This window comes from Sturnus vulgaris, chromosome 12 (assembly GCF_052056855.1).
Source record: "Sturnus vulgaris isolate bStuVul1 chromosome 12, bStuVul1.hap1, whole genome shotgun sequence".
Classification (NCBI taxonomy): Eukaryota; Metazoa; Chordata; class Aves; order Passeriformes; family Sturnidae; genus Sturnus; species Sturnus vulgaris.
The window spans coordinates 20701595-20717294 of record NC_142254.1 but is presented as its reverse complement, the minus strand read 5'-3'; the positions used below and the strand labels follow the sequence as shown (position 1 = coordinate 20717294).

Here is a 15700-nt window from a genome sequence, read left to right as displayed (position 1 = left end):
GGGGGGACAAACCCGGGAGGTTCCGCTGTGCCCGGCATAGGCTCCTCCCTCCCCCGCGCCCACCGGTGTGACCCGGGCTGTCCCCACATCTGGGGCCCCCTGGTTCAGCTCCCGCACCCCCCCGGTCCCAGCTGCACCCCCGGTCCCCGTGTACGCCCCCCCGCTCCGCTCTTCCAGGTTCCCTTCGCGCCCTCTCTTGTCCCCCCGGTGCCTCCCGCCCCTCGGCTCCGCCCATCCCGGTGTCCCCGCCCCCGCCGCGGCGGGCAGGACCGTACGGGCTGCGGGCTGGCACCGGGCCCACCCAGCACCGGACCGGCACCGGCACTGGCACCAGCATCAGCCTCAACCCCGGCCCATGGCGGCTCCGGCAGCGGCCGCCACCGGAGGTGAGGGCAGGGGGACAGAGGGGGAGGCACGGACCGGCACGCCCATCACCGTGGAACCGGGCCGGGCCCCGCGGGGCGGACAAGGAGATGTAGGGCGGGGGTGCAACGGGAAGAGGTGCATGGGGGCGTATTGGGGTGCAGAGGGGGGCGTGGGGCCGTGCTGGGGGTGCCCGGCTGGAGGGGGAGAGGGATGTTAGGGGGCGGGGACAGGACATCGCAGAGGGGTCTGTTCAGAGAGAGTCGGGGATGGAGGGAGACAGCAGAGGGGTACCCAGAGAATGTGGGGAGCACATGTGGGTGTTCAGGGGTCTGAGGGAGCACAGGAGTGCCCTGGGAACTTGGGGGGCAGTGGGATGTTCGCAGGAGGTGGGGGTGCAGTGGGGTGACAAGGAGAGGCAGTGGGGTCGCCAGGTGATCAGACGGAGCAGGGGAGTGCATTGGGGACTTGGGGTTGCAATGGAATGCCCAGGGAATGCGGGGGGACAGTGGGGTGTCTGGGGGTGTAGAGGAGCAGTAGGGCGCGCACAGGACATGGAAGAACTCTGGGGTGCCCAAGGGACGTGGGGAGCAGTGGGCTACCTTGCAGACATCCCGCACAGCTGTGCCAGTGCCGGTGTGCGGAGGGGTTTGGGGACAGGGAGTTGGCTGTGCTGCTGCACCTGAGAGGGGCCCGGTATTCTGGGGGGGCTGCACCTGGCGACAGAGTCGGTGCCGGGGCTCCCCTGCACGCCCGTCCCTCCCCCGTATGGCCCGTAGCCGCCAGCACGGGGCAGGCCCGGCCGTGGCACCGGGGTAACGGCGGGACACCGGTCCCTTGAGGGGACAGTGCCCCTGGGGCGGGTTGCCGGTGCCGTGGGGTGCCGGTACCGGCGGCTGCCCGGCTCTGCGGTTGCCGTGAGTCAGCACACGTCGTGCGGGAGAGAGCCCTGATCCGGCCCCGCTCCCGCCAGGCAGCCGGTGAGCCCAGGCCGCAGCGGGCGGTGTGGCTGGTGACACTGCTGGGGACACGGCCCGTGGCACGGCGGGACCATGCAGGCAGAGGCCAGAGGGGAATTCTGCAGCCGGGACCAGCACCCTGGTGGGTGGGGGCGTGGTGCGGGCAGGGGGGGCCGTGCTCCTTACGGTGACACGCACAGTGTCACCCACCGGGTCTGGGCACTGCGCGGGGCGAGGTGGCGAGAGCGGGCAAGAGCGGGCGAGCCCCCGTGTCCGCCCCAGGAGGATCTTCTCTGTTCCGGAGTGGGATGAGGACCCCAAATCCCGCCTGATCCCCCGCTGCGGGGTCAGGATGTGGCAGAGCCGGTGTCGGGCAGAGGGCTGGTGTCCCACTGGTGTCCTGCCCATGTCCTACAGCTCCACGTGGCAGCAGCAGGAACACCCTGTAACATCCCTTTCCCCTTTGGGTTGGAGGTCTCTGTCCCTGCCCCGCTGTCACCATCCTGGTGGGAGGGAAGCAATGCCCATCCCTGTGCCCTGTCACCCGGTAACTCAGGGCTGGCACGGTTTGGTGGCCGCACGTGGCGCCAGGGCGCCGGCACCGACCTCGGAGGGACGGGGTGCTGTGTCCCCCTCGTGTTGCCACAACCACGGGCTGTACCACCGCCGTGTGCCATGACCTGTGCCATGACCATGGCCATGTGCCACGGCCGCCTTGTCCCTCCAGCTCTTCCCAGGGACAGTCTCTGCACAATCCGCCCTTGTCCGGGCCCCGGCACAGGCTGTGCTTTGTCTCGCCGACACAAAGGGGCTGCGCGGAGAGGGGGGCGCGGGGCGGGGGCTGCCAGCTTCCGACACGAGGGTCTCGGGTAGCTCTGCCCGTCTCCCCAGTCCTCCCCGGGGGTCCTGCTGTCCCCGGCCCCTCAGCTGGGCACCCCGTGAGAGCTGGGGGGCCCCGAGAGGAGCTGCCCTCACTGACACAGAAGGTGCTGATGTGGCAGAGCTTGGCAAGGAGCCACTGGTCCCGGAGCGCCCTGCAGGGACCCCCACCCACGGGCCGGCCCAGGAGACCCCCCGAGTCCCCGCGGAGGAGCAGGGTGGCATCCCCATCCCCAGCGCCGGCCTGCTGCAGGTCACCGAGCGCCGACGTGAGTGAGGCCCCGAGCTGGGGTCCCTGCCTGTGCCTGAGGTCCCCTGCTTTGTCCCTGGGATGTCTGCCTGGCCCTTAGAGTCTTTTGTCAGCCCATGGGGTTTCCTGCCTGTCCCCAGTCCTCTGTCATCCTCTGGAGTCTCCTTCCTGTCCCTGGGGTCCCCTGACACTCCTAGGGTCCCCTGCTAGCCCCCAGCCAGTCATGGCTTCCCCAAGCCCCTCATACCTCTAGGTCCCTGGGTCCCAAGCACCAAACCCCCGCCTCCCCCATGGGGACAGCGGTGGGTCCCCAGCCTGTCCCCGGTGCCCGCAGAGCCCCTGAGCAGCGTGTCTTCGCTGGAGGTGCACTTCGACCTGCTGGACCTGACGGAATTGACGGATATGTCGGACCAGGAGCTGGCCGAGGTCTTCGCCGACTCCGACGAGGAGAACGCGGCCGGAGAGACGCCCGGCGGTGAGCGAGGGTCCGGGGCCGCCGGTCCCGGTGTGTCCGCCCGTCCCGGTGCATCGCTGACCGCCCACTCGCCCGTGCGTCCCGCAGGGCTGCAGCCGCCGGCGGTGCCGCGGGCCGGGTACCTGCGCTCGCCCTCCTGGACCCGCGCGCGGGAGCAGGGCCGGGACAAGAAGCACCTGAGTGACCCTGAGCTGCCGCCGGGACCCCCGGACGCCTTCCTGCCCGCCGAGCGCCCGCGGGAGCCGTAGGGGCAAAGCCCGCCGGGGGACACCGGGATACGGCGGTGCTGGTCCCGTCGGTACTGATGGAGCCCGTCCCCGGGCGTAGGACTCCCGTTAGCCCGTCCGGAGGGCAGAGGCGGCCCCAGCCCCGCGGCGGGGACGTACCGGGGCTGCTCTCAGCCGCTGGCCCGCGGCCCCGGGGGGAAACCGGGCCGGCCCCGCCGGCCCCCGGGAGCGGCACGGCCTTGGTTGCCGGGAGCGGCGGGTGGGGCAGGACGGGACGGGTCGCACGGCTCAGCGCGGCCCGACGGAGCGCGGCCGGTGCCGGCGCCCGCCCGGTTCTAATGTAGCAGTGCTGTGATCCGGTAAAACCGACCGACCGACCCACCGCCGGCCTCTGCCCGTCTGCGCCGCCGCCTGGGGGAGCGGGAGGAGTTGGGGACACCGAACAGCTCGGGAGCAGGGGGAATGGGGCGTGCCCGGCCGGTACCGGGGCAACGTGGCCGCGGCCATTCTCGATGGGCTGGAGACCGGCGGTGACTGCGGCACATCCCCGGTAACGCCGCGCAATTCCACCCCGCGGGCGGCGCTGGCCCGCGGACCGGCCCAGGACGGTCCCGGTGCTCGTCCCCGGCAGCCCCAGCCTCGGCGGGAGCTCCCGGGCTGCCAACCCCGGGCATTCGCACATCCTGCCCGTGCCCCCGGTGCCCCCCACCGCCGCCCGAAGCAGGGACACGAGTGCTGGGTTGCGCAAAGAGGCTCGTTAATGCTACAGGAAACACCGGGGAGAAAGGGAGGCTCCACACCGCACCCGGTCCAGCCCGGGGAAGATCCCACATCATCCCCTCCGGGGCTCGGCCCCGGTAACGGTGGTGCCGTGGGCTGGAGAAAGAGCGTGTGTGGGAGGGACTCGGTCCCATCCCGGTGCCAGGGCTGAGCCCTCCTGACACAGCTGTCACCCCAGGACAGCACAGCACCAGCCCTGGCCTGCACCCCGGTTCCAGGCAGGGACGACAGGAGCCACTGTGGGGCCTTAACCGGATCCCAGTAAACCCAATCCTGGCCCCTCCGGTGAGGCTCTCCATACTCCCGGGAATGGCTGGGGTCCAGCAGTGATTTCCTCCCGGCAGTGCTGCATTTCCATGAGCAGAGGATCCCAGAGCCAGGCCATCCCAGTCCCCAAACCACCACTGGGCTGATTGTGTCCATCCCAGGGCCCTGCGGTGGGTGAGGGGCAGTCTTGGGCCTGAGACCCCATAATGGGGCCACACCCTCCTCAAGGCTCTGCCTCCGTGCCGGAGTCCTGGAACAAGGATTGCTTCCGCAGGCTCAGCCGGGCACACCGGGGACAGGTGGTGGAGTTGTCGTAGTAGCAGTCCCTGGAGGGGTGGGGACAGTGTTGGGTCACCCCCTGCCACCCCCATGTCCCCATACCTCCCCCAGCGTGTCAGTACCTGTGGAAAACAGCAGAGCAGTCGGCGCAGACGGAGGTGTGGCTGTCGAAGGGGAAGAGCACGTCGCCCTCGCGGCACAGCTCACAGACGAAGCCCTTGGCCTGGCATCGCTGGGGGAGCAGGCAGGAGGTGACAATGGTGACCACGCCAGCCCTCCAGTAGCCCTATGAGGGTGTCCCCATGGCTCTGCCCCACAACATGGGCTCACCTCACAGTCCAGCTTGATGTGCTTGGCAAAAAGCGTGTGGATCTCAGTGAGGGAGCAGCCGAGGCGCCCGGCCTCGATGTCGATCAGGTCCTGCAGCGAGTACATCTCGTCGTTCTCCACAAAGTGCTGCCTGTCCTGCAGCTGTGGGCAAAGGGGGCACTGTGAATGCCACCCCTGTGTGACCGCCACCACCACGCCTGGCCCCGCCCCCCGGCCTCACCTGCAGCAGCAGCCGCGCCTCCATCGCCTCCTTGCAGGTGATGAAGTAGGGCTTCATCAGCAGGATGTCCTGGCGCAGCTTCTGCAGGGGACGGCATGGCATGAGGTGGGAATGGGGACAGGAATGGGTGTAGGGGCAGCGATGAGACAGGGACAGGAAAAAAGGCAGAGGCAGGGGCAGGATGAGGACAGGGGCAAAGATTGGATGGGATGATAATGGGGACAGGGATTGGATGGACATACAGACAGACAGGAATGGGGACAGAAATGGGAGTAGGAATGAGGACAGAGTTGTTAACAGGAGCATGACAAAAAAGAGATCAGATTGGGTCAAGTTCATCCCTGTTACAGTCTGGACACCCTCTGCGCCCCAGACCTCCCACTTCACCTTGCTTCCTCTCTGTGGGACCCAGTGGGTGCCACTTGGTTCCCCCACTCCTGCTCACCCCACAGGCCCTCTGTGGTGTCCCCTGCCCTTGTGGGGTGTCCTCCCCAGATCCAGCACTCACCCGGATTTCCACCAGCTCCTCCACGTAGTTGAAGAGCAGTGGGTTGATCTCCCGCAGCTTCAGCACCGGCCGTGACACCATCAGTGCCAGGTACCTCATGCTGCACCGTGACACCTGCCCAACACCACCAGGGCCACCATCACCCCCTGCACCTGCCAGCCCTGCTGCTACCACAGACCCCTGCCAGGGACCCATCACAGGGACACAGCCCTGGGGACACAGCCCTGGGCCATGGCTTCCCCTCAAGTGATCTCTGCCCAGCGACCCCCATAACAAGGGACATGACCCCCATGATCAGGGATGTGTCCCCAAAGTGACATCTACACAGGCCATGGTCCCCAGGGACATACAAGTTCAGGGACGGGACCCCCCCAAGTGACCTCTACCAAGGGACATGCTCTCCAGGGATCCCCATGACAAAAAGGACATGGCTCCCAAGTCACCTCTACCCACGGATGCACCTCCCAGGGACCCCCATGACTAAGGACATGGCTACCCAGGACCACTGTCCCAAGGGACTTCTGTGCCCCCACCCCATGCCAGGGGCACCTTGCGGGGCTCGAAGTCCCAGTTGTGGATGGCACGGGCGGGCACCACGGCCAGGTCGTTCCAGTGGCAGCTGGAGCAGTAGTAGAGGCCAGTGTAGTCGCACTGCCGGGCCTCGCTGGGCACCCCCCCTGTGGTGGCACAGGGCTGGCATGGGGCTGGCACTGCCACCGCCCTGCTCTCTGCTCACCCCACACCCTGTGCGTGCTCCCAGGACACCCAGCAACACCTGGGGACACGGCAGGGCCCCACTGTCACCTTCCCCAGGTCCCCATAACTCCCAGCCCCCAGAGCCCAAACCTTCAGCTCCTACCAGCCCCACACACCTCCCAGCCCACAGCCCCTCAGCCCCAGCAGCTCCCCCCAGCCTCCCAGAGCCCCCCTAAGGGAGCCCAGCCCCACAAGCTCTCATCTCCCCCATGGTTTTACAGAGCTTCATGAAGCCCCTAATCCTACACTCCCCAGCCCCACAGAGCTCCCAGCTCATCCCAGCCCTGTATCACCCACAGAGCCCCAAACTACCAGTTCCCCCCAGCCACTCCAGCCCTCCCAGCCTTAGTTTCCTCAAACCCCACAGAGCCCCATTACCCACAGGCTGCCCAGCCCCAGAGCCCCCAGCTTCCCCCAGCCCCAGAGCTGGCCCCAGCCCCCCTGGCAGCAGCAGCAGGGGCTCACGGAGGGAGATGGGGGCCCGGCACTCGGCACAGCGATAGTCCTGGCTGTCCAGTCCGCTCTCGGGGCAGATGCTGAGCTGGTACTCGGCCTGGTGGCTCACCTGGGCCCGCACACACGGCCGGCTCACCAGCGGCAGGCACTTGCTGTGGCACCGGTAGTAGCAGCCTGGGGGACACAGGTCTGGGTGTCAGTGTGGGCATGGGGGAAAACAGGGACGTGGAGGGGATGCCCCAGACTCACCTGTGCAGGTGTACCAGGTCTGGATGAGCCCCCAGATGATGGTGCTACACTTGTCACACATCTGCTTGACGCTTTTACTCTTCTCCTTGTAGAAACGATGTTCCAGGACCACCCGGATGTTGGGCTCATCCTCAGCAGGGTCCTGCAGGGGGAAAGTGGGGTCAGAGAACTGAAGAATGATGGGATGGCTTGGGTTGAACCTTGAAGCTCATCCCATTCCATCCACAGGGAGACACCTTCCACTATCCCAGGCTGCTCCAAGACCTGTCCACCCTTCCAGGGATCAATGTCAGCATGAAGCCCCAGGCATAGAGACCCCCCTGGCCCCAGCTCCAGCCTCAGCCCCACCTTCAGCTCCTGCAGCTTGAGGCGGAGGTGGATGAGCCGAACCACGGCGTCCTTCTGCCGCTCCGAGTGCTCGGGCAGAGCCAGGATCACCCTCTTGCACTCTTCAATGGCCCGGCGCAGCTGCGGCACGTCCGACGCCAGGATCAGCCCCTGCCACCACCACCAGAGAAGGAGGAGGGTGAGCTGAGCCCCCCATATCCCCCCCCATCCTCACAACACCCGCCCCACTTACCACGGGGCGGGAGAAGTGGTCCTCGGCCAGCCCCAGGTCCAGGGCGCCCTCGGGGTCCCCTGGGGTGGGATCCGGCTGCTGGGCTGCAAAGTGGGGTCTGATGGGGGGCTGAACCCACCCCCAGAATAGGGGGTACCATAGAGGGGCCATGTACCAGTGTGGGACAGGGAGTGGGGTGGGGGATCAGCACCCACCTGGGGCAGGGGATTCTTCATCAGGGCGCTCCAGCTGCTCTGGGGTCTTGTTGAAGGGGTTCAGGTGGGCCTGGCGGAAGCGGGCCAGCCGCTCATCTGACGCCATTGCCGCCGTCCTGCTGGGGAATGGGCACTGCCTCAGTTACCCCAGTACTGGCACCATCCATCACCAGGCACCAGCACCCCGTCACAGGCACTTGCACTGTATCAGCAGCACCCACACCCTGGCACGAGCACAATCACCCCATCACAGGGACCAATAGCACCTCAGCAGCACCGACACCGCCACCAGATGTCCCAGCACCAGCACTGACATGCCAGCACCAGCAACGCTGTCACCAACACCTTGTTACCAGCACTGACACCCCGGCACCAACTCCCTGGCACTGCCACCTCATCACTGGCACTTCCTCACCAGCAGCAACACCCCAGTACATCCACCGAGGGTACCAGCAGTGCCACCGACACCCCAACACCAACGCTGAAATCCTGTCACGGGCACTGACACCCCTGCACCGACACCTCCTCACCGTCACTGACACCCTGGCACACCCACTGAAACCCCAGCTAGCACAAACACCGACACCGGCACAAACACCGGCACACCGGCACCGGCACAAACACCGGCACACCGGCACTGCCATAAACACCGACACACCGGCACCGGCACAAACACTGACACCGGCACACCGGCACCGGCATTCTGTCACAAGCACCAACACCCCAGCACCGTCCCCGTCCCCAGCCTCCTGGTCCTGGCACCCTATCCCGTGTCCGTTCCCGTCTCCGTTCCCGTCTCCGTCCCCGCGAACAGACGCGTCTCTCCGCCTCCCACGCCCGTGCCCCCGCCCTGCCCCGCCGCCACCGCCCGCTTCGGCCCACGGTCAGCACGTACCGGCACCGTGCACCCATCCCAGCGCCCCGAGGGCCCGGCTGTCCCCGTTGTCCCCGCGCTGTCCCCGTTGTCCCCGCGCTGTCCCCGCAGCCCCCGCCGAGCCCCTCCCGCGCGCCCGCCAGGGGGCAGCGCCCCCGCCCCGCTCACCGCCGCGCGCCGCCGCGCCCGCCCGCGCGCCCCGCCCCGCCCCCTCCAGGCCCCGCCCCTTCCAGGCCCCGCCCCCTCGCTCACTGCGTGCTGCTGCCCCCTGCCGGCCGGCAGACCGCACTGCGCCGCGCCGCGCCTGGGCGGGGCCGATCCGCGACATCCGCACTGTCCCCACCCTACAGCCCCCGGCCCCACTGCTGCCATCCGCACTGTCCCCACCCTACAGCCCCCGGCCCCACTGCCGCCATCCGCACTGTCCCCACCCCACAGCCTCCCGGCCCCACTGCTGCCATCCGCACGGTCCCCACAGCTGCAGCTCCCAGCCCCACCATACCTTGTCCCTACAGCCCCCATCCCCATAATCCACAGCCTCCATCCTCACTGTCTCCACCCCTACAGGCTCCACCTCTAAAGCCTCCATCCGCACTGTCCCCACCCCACAGCCCCCAGCCCAACTGTCTCCATTCATACAGCCCCTTGTTCCTATACCCCGCAGCCCTGCTGGCCAGTAGCCTCCGAAGCCAGGGGGCTCAGAACCAGGAGTCTCCTGGGTCCTCTACAGCTGGGCACACACCTAGCCCTGGGGAAACACCCTGGGGTCCCTGGGGTCTGTGCTACCACTTCAGCTTGGGGAACAAAGGGCCAGCTGTGTCCTGGCACAGGGAGGTGGCTGCCACACCCCCCCAGCATGGAGAAGGGTGTCAGCGGGGACAAAGGCACAGCTTCTCTGGGGCAGCTGGATCTGAGGGGTAGAAGGGTGGGGGGTAGTGCATGGGGGCTTCCCATTTGCCTCCTCTAGCTGGGAATGGCTGGGGGGCCGAACCGTGTGGGTGTCCCCTGTCCCCCCCACCCAGCAGCCACAGACAGGTAGTACCTGGACAGCAATAAATTTATTAAGTATTCAAAAAAAAATAATAAGACACAAACCAGTAAAAAATGAAAAGGGGGGAGGTAGGAAGGGGGGCAAGGGGCCGAGCCGGCTCAGGGGGGGATGGGGTCAGGAGACACTGAGGGGATGGCGGGGGAGCAGCACCTGGGGGCTGCAGCAGCGCGAAGCCGGGGGGCTGCGGGCAGTGTTGGGGGGCGGCGCCGGGCGTCACTTGGCGCCCTGCGCCTCCGACTCCTCCTCGTCGTCCTCGTACATCTCGCCCTCCTCCTCGGCCGTGGCGTCCTGGTACTGCTGGTACTCGGACACCAGGTCATTCATGTTGCTCTCGGCCTCGGTGAACTCCATCTCGTCCATCCCCTCGCCCGTGTACCAGTGCAGGAAGGCTTTGCGGCGGAACATGGCTGTGAACTGCTCCGAGATGCGCTTGAAGAGCTCCTGGATGGCTGTGCTGTTCCCGATGAAGGTGGAGGACATCTTCAGCCCCCGTGGAGGGATGTCGCACACGGCCACCTTGACATTGTTGGGGATCCACTCCACAAAGTAGGAGCTGTTCTTGCTCTGGATGGCCAACATCTGTTCATCCACCTCCTTCATGGACATGCGGCCACGGAAGACGGTGGCCACGGTGAGGTAGCGGCCATGGCGGGGGTCACAGGCAGCCATCATGTTCTTGGCATCGAACATCTGCTGGGTGAGCTCGGGCACGGTGAGGGCGCGGTACTGCTGGCTGCCACGCGCCGTCAGCGGGGCAAAGCCGGGCATGAAGAAGTGCAGCCGCGGGAAGGGCACCATGTTGACAGCCAGCTTGCGGAGGTCAGCGTTGAGCTGGCCGGGGAAGCGCAGGGAGGTGGTGACGCCGCTCATGGTGGCCGAGACAAGGTGGTTGAGGTCGCCGTAGGTGGGGGTGGCCAGTTTGAGGGTGCGGAAGCAGATGTCGTAGAGCGCCTCGTTGTCGATGCAGTACGTCTCGTCCGTGTTCTCCACCAGCTGGTGGATGGACAGCGTGGCGTTGTAGGGCTCCACCACCGTGTCCGACACCTTGGGGGATGGCACCACGCTGAAGGTGTTCATGATGCGGTCGGGATACTCCTCCCGCACCTTGCTGATGAGCAGGGTGCCCATGCCTGAGCCGGTGCCCCCGCCCAGCGAGTGGGTCAGCTGGAAGCCCTGCAGGCAGTCGCAGTTCTCACACTCCTTCCGCACCACATCCAGCACCGAGTCCACCAGCTCGGCCCCCTCCGTGTAGTGCCCCTTTGCCCAGTTGTTCCCGGCACCGCTCTGCCCTGGGAAAGGAAAGAGGCTCCGATGGCCGCTGGCCCTCCACGCCCACGGCCCGAGGGGATCGGGGAGAGGATCAGGGCTGGGACCAGCCGCTGCCGCCGGCAGCACCGGGGAGATCTGACGCCGGGGCGGGGTGGGAAGCAGGAACCGCAGAGGTCTGGCGGCGTGCCGGCAGTGCCGAGCCCCGCGGCGCGGGAGGGGTGCGCCCACCGAGTGCCCCGGGGATGGCGACTGGCCGGGCGGGTCCGAGGATGCAGGGACTGAGGGGAACATCGGGGGACGGTGCACCCCTCCCTCCCCGGAGACCTACCAAAGATGAAGTTGTCAGGGCGGAAGAGGTGGCCGAAGGCACCCGAGCGCACGCTGTCCATCGTCCCCGGCTCCAGGTCCACCAGGATGGCGCGAGGCACGTACTTGTGAGCTGAGAGAGACCCCATGACGGGAGGGGACCTGCTGCCGCCCCCCCATCCCACCCCACAGGTGTTTCCCAGCACCCTGCAGGGTCCTACGGGGCTGGGTGCACAGGTCGTATCCCCCTCAAATCCTAGGAGCTCATAATGTGGGTGCACGTCTCAGGTCCCCCATACAATGGGGGTCACACGGGGTGGGTGCACATGTCTGTCTCTATTCCCCTCCGCACCCCGCTGCCTCCGTGGATGTTCGTGTTTTGTCCCTCCCACACCACAGGATCCTGCAGGTTGAGTGCAGGTGTCCCTCTATCCTTAAACCACAGGGTCCCATGGGACTGAGTGCATGTGTGGTGTCCTCCTCACACCACAGTGTCCCATGGGGTGCGTGCAGGTGTCATGCCCCCACCCAAACTACAGGGTTCCATAAACCTGGAGGCACATGTGCACCCACTCCCTCAGACCCTCTAGTCTGGGGGGGGCAAGGGGGCACATGTCTGCCCTCTTGGGGTCCAACAGGGCTGGGGTGCAGGTGTTGTGTGTGACCCCTCCCAAATCGCAGGGTCCATGGAACTGGGTGTACATGATTTCCCATGCCCCAAACTAAATGGTCCCATGGGGTGGGTGCAGTGCCTGCCCGCCCCACACCCCCATTGGGTGGGTGTGTCTATCTGCCCCCCCCTCCACCCCAGCAGATCCAGCCTCTCCTGCACTAGGGGTCAGACTGGGGCCTCACCCCCCAGCCCGGGGTGGGGGTGCCCGGCTACCCCGCCAGGGGAGGTTTCGAGGGGGAGTCGCTTACAAGAGGCCTCATTGTAGTAGACACTGATGCGTTCAAGCTGCAGGTCCGAGTCCCCCACGTAGTTGCCGCTGGGGTCGATGCCGTGCTCGTCGCTGATCACCTCCCAGAACTGGGGAGGACGAAGAGCTCAGCAGGGCGGGAGGGACTGGAACACCCCCAGGTCCCCGGGCGAGGCACGGGGCACCAGAATCCTCCCAACACTAGGCAGGGCTGGGTGGGGCAAGAGGCACTGGGATACCCCGAACACTGAAATCCCCGGGCAGGGAGGGGCGGGGGGCACCGGGATCCCCCAAACACCCAAAACCCCGAGTAGGGCGGGGGGCATCAGGACTCCTCAAACCCCGGGACAGGGTTCAGCGGAGCGAGGGCAGGGGTATCCCCCAAACACTCAAAATCCCGAGCAGGGCGGTGGGCACCCCCAAACACCGAGCGGGGCTCAGCAGGGCGGGGGGCACCGGGACCCCCGAACGGCGGGCGGGGCGCGGCGCGGGCGCTGTCCGCGGTGCTGACGGACAAAGGCGGGGGGCGGGGGGCGCGGGGGGGGGCGGGGCGCTTTGTCCTCCCGGTGCGGCGGCGGTAGGGGGGGAGGGGAGCGGGTCTGTCTTTGTCCGCCGCCCGTCTCCGCCGCGGCGGGCGGAGCGGGGCGGCGGCGCCGTTACCTTGGCGCCGATCTGGTTGCCGCATTGCCCCGCCTGGATGTGGACGATCTCCCTCATGGTGCGGCCGGGCCGGAGCGGAGCGGGACGGGAGCGGGCTGGGGCCGGGAGCGGAGCGGCACCGGAGCGGAGCGGCACCGGGAGCGCGGGGGGAGGCGCGGCCGCCGCCGCATCCTTTATAGGCTCCCGCCGCCGCACCGGACCGGCCGCTGACGTCACCGCCGCCCGCAGCCAATCAGCGGCCGCCGCCGCAGCGCCGCAACAGCCCTGCGGCACCGGCACCGCCCGCCACGCCCCGCCCGGCCCCGCCCGCGGCCACGCCCCGCCGCGGCGGAGAGGGGACCCCGGCACCCGCGGGGAACACGGCCAGGGGGGCACCCCCGGCACCCGCGGGGAGCGGGGACACCCCCGGACCCGTGCGGGAGACATGGGACCACCCGGCGGCGGCGGGAGCATCCCGGGGCGGCGGCGGGGTGGGGGGACACACGCGTGACACCCCTCCCAACCGCGTCCCGGAACGGGGAGGGATAGGGACAGGGTACGGGAGAGGCATCCTGGGGGTCCCGGTCGCCGGTAGCCCCCGCGGGACCGGGGACAGTGACGGTGCCAGTGACGAGGTGGGCGGTGGCAGGCGCGGCACGAGAACAAAGGCGACGGTGATGGGCCCTTTGTCCCGGGGCGGCCGGGGCCGCCCCCGCGTGAGGTCCAGCCTCCCGCCGCCCAGCCGGTCCTTCCCGGTTCCCACCAGGAGCAGGTGACCCTTGACCGACCGGCGGGACCGGGAGGGACCTCTATCCCGGGGCTCCCTGGGGCTCCCCGATGCCAGCCACAGCGTCACTGCAAAGAGCCTTTATTGGGAACCGTGAGTCTCTCGCACGGAGTGGGCACCCCGCGGCTCGTCCTGTCCATCTGTCAGTCCATCCATCTGTGCATTTCGGGGTGGGGGTGACCATGCCGGTACCGTGTCCCCCTGCCTAGAAGGAGCACGTCACCACCTCCCGCAGTGTCCGCCGGAGCTCCTGGCTCCTGAAGGCGTAGATGAGGGGGTCAATCACCGAGTTACAGATGATGAGGATGAGGAAGAGATTGAAGTAGCTGAAAAAGCAGGTGCAGAAGGGGTTGGTGGGACAGGTGACGACGAGAATGAGATGGAAGAAGAAGGGCCCCCAGCAGATAAAGAAGACGCCCAAGAGGATGGTGAGGGTGACAGCACCCTTCAGGCTGCCACCACGGTGAGCAGTGGGTGGCTTTTGCTGGCTGGAGATGCTGTGGAGGTGGTGGCGGGCCAGGGCAAACATGTGGATGTAGAGCACCAGCATGAGGACCAGCATGAAGAGGAAGAAGCCGATGAGGCAGAGCAGGATGGTGTTGCTGCTGAAGTTGATGATCAAGGTGGTGCTGGAGATGGTGCTGGCCAGCCAGACGCTGGCCATGGTGACCACGGCACGCTGCAGCGTCATGATGCTGTGGTAGCGCAGGGCATAGAAGATGGTGATGTAGCGGTCGATGGCGATGACCCCCAGGAAGGAGAGGGAGGACACGACAGAGCTGCAGATAAGCATGTCGATGACGCTGTCCATGTGGCGGACGATGCTGGGGCGCATCACCAGCATCCCGTGCTCCAGCAGCAGCATGAAGAGCATCTCCGCTAGGTTGCTGATGCTCACCAGCATGTCCGACACCGCCAGGCAGCAGATGAAGTAGTAGGTGGGCGAGTGCAGGTTCCTGTTCTTCAGGATGGCGGCCACCACCAGCAGGTTCTCCACCAGGCTCACTAGCCCCAGCGCCAGGAACAGCTCGTTGGGAATGTCCAGCCCCTGGCACCAGCCACCACTGGCCCCGACCGTGGTATTGCTCTGGTTGCCCTCGCTGGCATTCGAGGGCTCGCGCAGCAGACGCAGGGGGGCCAGCGTCGACATGGCCCCCTCAGCCCCGGGGCCACCCGTGGCACCTGCACAGCCCCCGAGTCCCCGTTGTGCCCCGCCAGTTCTCCCGCGGCGCCCGGCGGTGAGGCCGAGGGAATGCCGAGGAATTTGGGACGGGAGGCGTGGGACGTGCTGGGGGTTGTTGTGTGCCCGCGGGGACCCTCCGGTGTGGCCGCCGCTCTCTGTGCCAGCACTGCCCCGAGTCCCACGCCCGCTGGCCCAGGGTGCTGGGGAAGAAAGGGCCCTTTCTCTGCCCCACTTTAAAGCCAGCTCCCGGCAGCTCCTCCTCCGAGGAGGGTGGGCACCTGCATGAGGGAGGCACCCTGGCAGTGAGGGGGGCCGCTGCTGAGGCCAGCCTGAGACACCTCCAGGATGGCCCTGGGGAACCCAATTGCTTGGGATCACCGTGTGCCCAGGGGTCTCAAATGCCCTGGCGTGGTCCACGCACCCCTAGGGTCATGCACCTTGGGGTCTTCTGTGCACCTTAGGGTCTCCACGTGTCCTGAGGTCCTGCCTCTGCTGGGTGTCTTGGGGGGGTCCCATCTGCTGTGGGGGTCATCCACACACCCTGAGCTATCCATACACCTTGGGGACCCCTGCAGGACCCTCTGCACTGCATGACTCAAGCTGTCCCACGCATTGGGACTGGGAGGGGTCCCACTGCCATGGCCCCAGGGAAGATGTTGTACAATGGGGCAGGCATGAGATGTGACAGGAATCGTCAAAGGCACGATTAAATGGGATGCTGCAGAGCCCGGATCCCAGGCAGGCAGGGTGGGGACAGGACCCATCTGACCATCATGTGCCTTAGGACCATGTTGATGCCTGAAGCCCAACGGCTGCCAAAGAGCCATTCACAGCTCCACAAAAAGGTTGATCCCACGCTTATCCACTTCCGTTGGGAAGCCCTTCCCTCTGGCATGGAT

General features: G+C 67.1%; 4 protein-coding genes across 10 annotated transcripts; 1 reads left to right on the top strand and 3 right to left on the bottom strand.

Annotated features, from left to right (window-relative positions):
* Positions 1 to 262: 262 nt before the first annotated feature.
* On the top strand, positions 263 to 3535 carry DBNDD1 (dysbindin domain containing 1). Of its 2 annotated transcripts, XM_088172160.1 has the most exons (5): positions 263 to 386; positions 1337 to 1464; positions 2324 to 2470; positions 2786 to 2926; positions 3014 to 3535. In XM_088172160.1, the coding sequence occupies exons 2-5, from the start codon at positions 1416 to 1418 to the stop codon at positions 3172 to 3174; spliced, it is 498 nt and encodes a 165-aa protein (XP_088028286.1). In that variant the 5' UTR covers positions 263 to 386; positions 1337 to 1415; the 3' UTR covers positions 3175 to 3535. The 2 variants fall into 2 exon arrangements, with proteins under 2 accessions (XP_088028286.1, XP_088028285.1); XM_088172159.1 differs by having other exon boundaries at positions 2786 to 3535.
* Positions 3536 to 3889: 354 nt separating this feature from the next.
* On the bottom strand, positions 3890 to 9201 carry DEF8 (differentially expressed in FDCP 8 homolog). Of its 6 annotated transcripts, none has more exons than XM_088172152.1 (12): positions 9149 to 9201; positions 7773 to 7891; positions 7579 to 7661; positions 7347 to 7496; positions 6999 to 7140; positions 6759 to 6923; positions 6087 to 6214; positions 5538 to 5651; positions 5030 to 5110; positions 4810 to 4950; positions 4602 to 4711; positions 3890 to 4526 (listed from the first exon to the last, which is right to left on the bottom strand). In XM_088172152.1, exons 1-12 carry the CDS (start codon positions 9172 to 9174, stop codon positions 4424 to 4426), a joined length of 1362 nt encoding a protein of 453 aa, XP_088028278.1. In that variant the 5' UTR covers positions 9175 to 9201; the 3' UTR covers positions 3890 to 4423. The 6 variants fall into 6 exon arrangements, with proteins under 6 accessions (XP_088028278.1, XP_088028282.1, XP_014730024.1 ...); XM_088172156.1 differs by having other exon boundaries at positions 7579 to 7656; positions 9149 to 9197; XM_014874538.2 differs by having other exon boundaries at positions 7773 to 7888; positions 9149 to 9160.
* A 484-nt stretch (positions 9202 to 9685) lies between these two features.
* On the bottom strand, positions 9686 to 13070 carry TUBB3 (tubulin beta 3 class III). The gene is made up of 4 exons (XM_014874533.2): positions 12853 to 13070; positions 12194 to 12302; positions 11295 to 11405; positions 9686 to 10986 (listed from the first exon to the last, which is right to left on the bottom strand). The coding sequence occupies exons 1-4, from the start codon at positions 12907 to 12909 to the stop codon at positions 9911 to 9913; spliced, it is 1353 nt and encodes a 450-aa protein (XP_014730019.1). The 5' UTR covers positions 12910 to 13070; the 3' UTR covers positions 9686 to 9910.
* A 753-nt stretch (positions 13071 to 13823) lies between these two features.
* MC1R (melanocortin 1 receptor) lies at positions 13824 to 14768 on the bottom strand. The gene has a single exon (XM_014874534.2). The coding sequence runs from the start codon at positions 14766 to 14768 to the stop codon at positions 13824 to 13826; it is 945 nt and encodes a 314-aa protein (XP_014730020.1).
* Between the last annotated feature and the right edge of the window lie 932 nt (positions 14769 to 15700).

Bases quoted from the DNA above. Each gene is read 5' to 3' on its own strand.
- DBNDD1 (XM_088172159.1), top strand. From the start codon at position 1,416: ATGCAGGCAGAGGCCAGAGGGGAATTCTGCAGCCGGGACCAGCACCCT. The intron at 1,465-2,323 runs GTGGGTGGGGGC...CTGATGTGGCAG, and splicing joins CAGCCGGGACCAGCACCCTG to AGCTTGGCAAGGAGCCACTG. The intron at 2,471-2,785 runs GTGAGTGAGGCC...CGGTGCCCGCAG, and splicing joins GCAGGTCACCGAGCGCCGAC to AGCCCCTGAGCAGCGTGTCT.
- TUBB3 (XM_014874533.2), bottom strand. From the start codon at position 12,909: ATGAGGGAGATCGTCCACATCCAGGCGGGGCAATGCGGCAACCAGATC. The intron at 12,303-12,852 runs GTAACGGCGCCG...CGTCCTCCCCAG, and splicing joins GCAACCAGATCGGCGCCAAG to TTCTGGGAGGTGATCAGCGA. The intron at 11,406-12,193 runs GTAAGCGACTCC...GGTCTCTCTCAG, and splicing joins CTACTACAATGAGGCCTCTT to CTCACAAGTACGTGCCTCGC.
- DEF8 (XM_088172152.1), bottom strand. From the start codon at position 9,174: ATGGGGATGGGGGCTGTAGGGACAAG. The intron at 5,652-6,086 runs GTGCCCCTGGCA...GGTGTTGGGCAG, and splicing joins GGGACTTCGAGCCCCGCAAG to GTGTCACGGTGCAGCATGAG. The intron at 4,712-4,809 runs GTGAGCCCATGT...CTGCTCCCCCAG, and splicing joins ACATCAAGCTGGACTGTGAG to CGATGCCAGGCCAAGGGCTT.
- MC1R (XM_014874534.2), bottom strand. From the start codon at position 14,768: ATGTCGACGCTGGCCCCCCTGCGTCTGCTGCGCGAGCCCTCGAATGCC.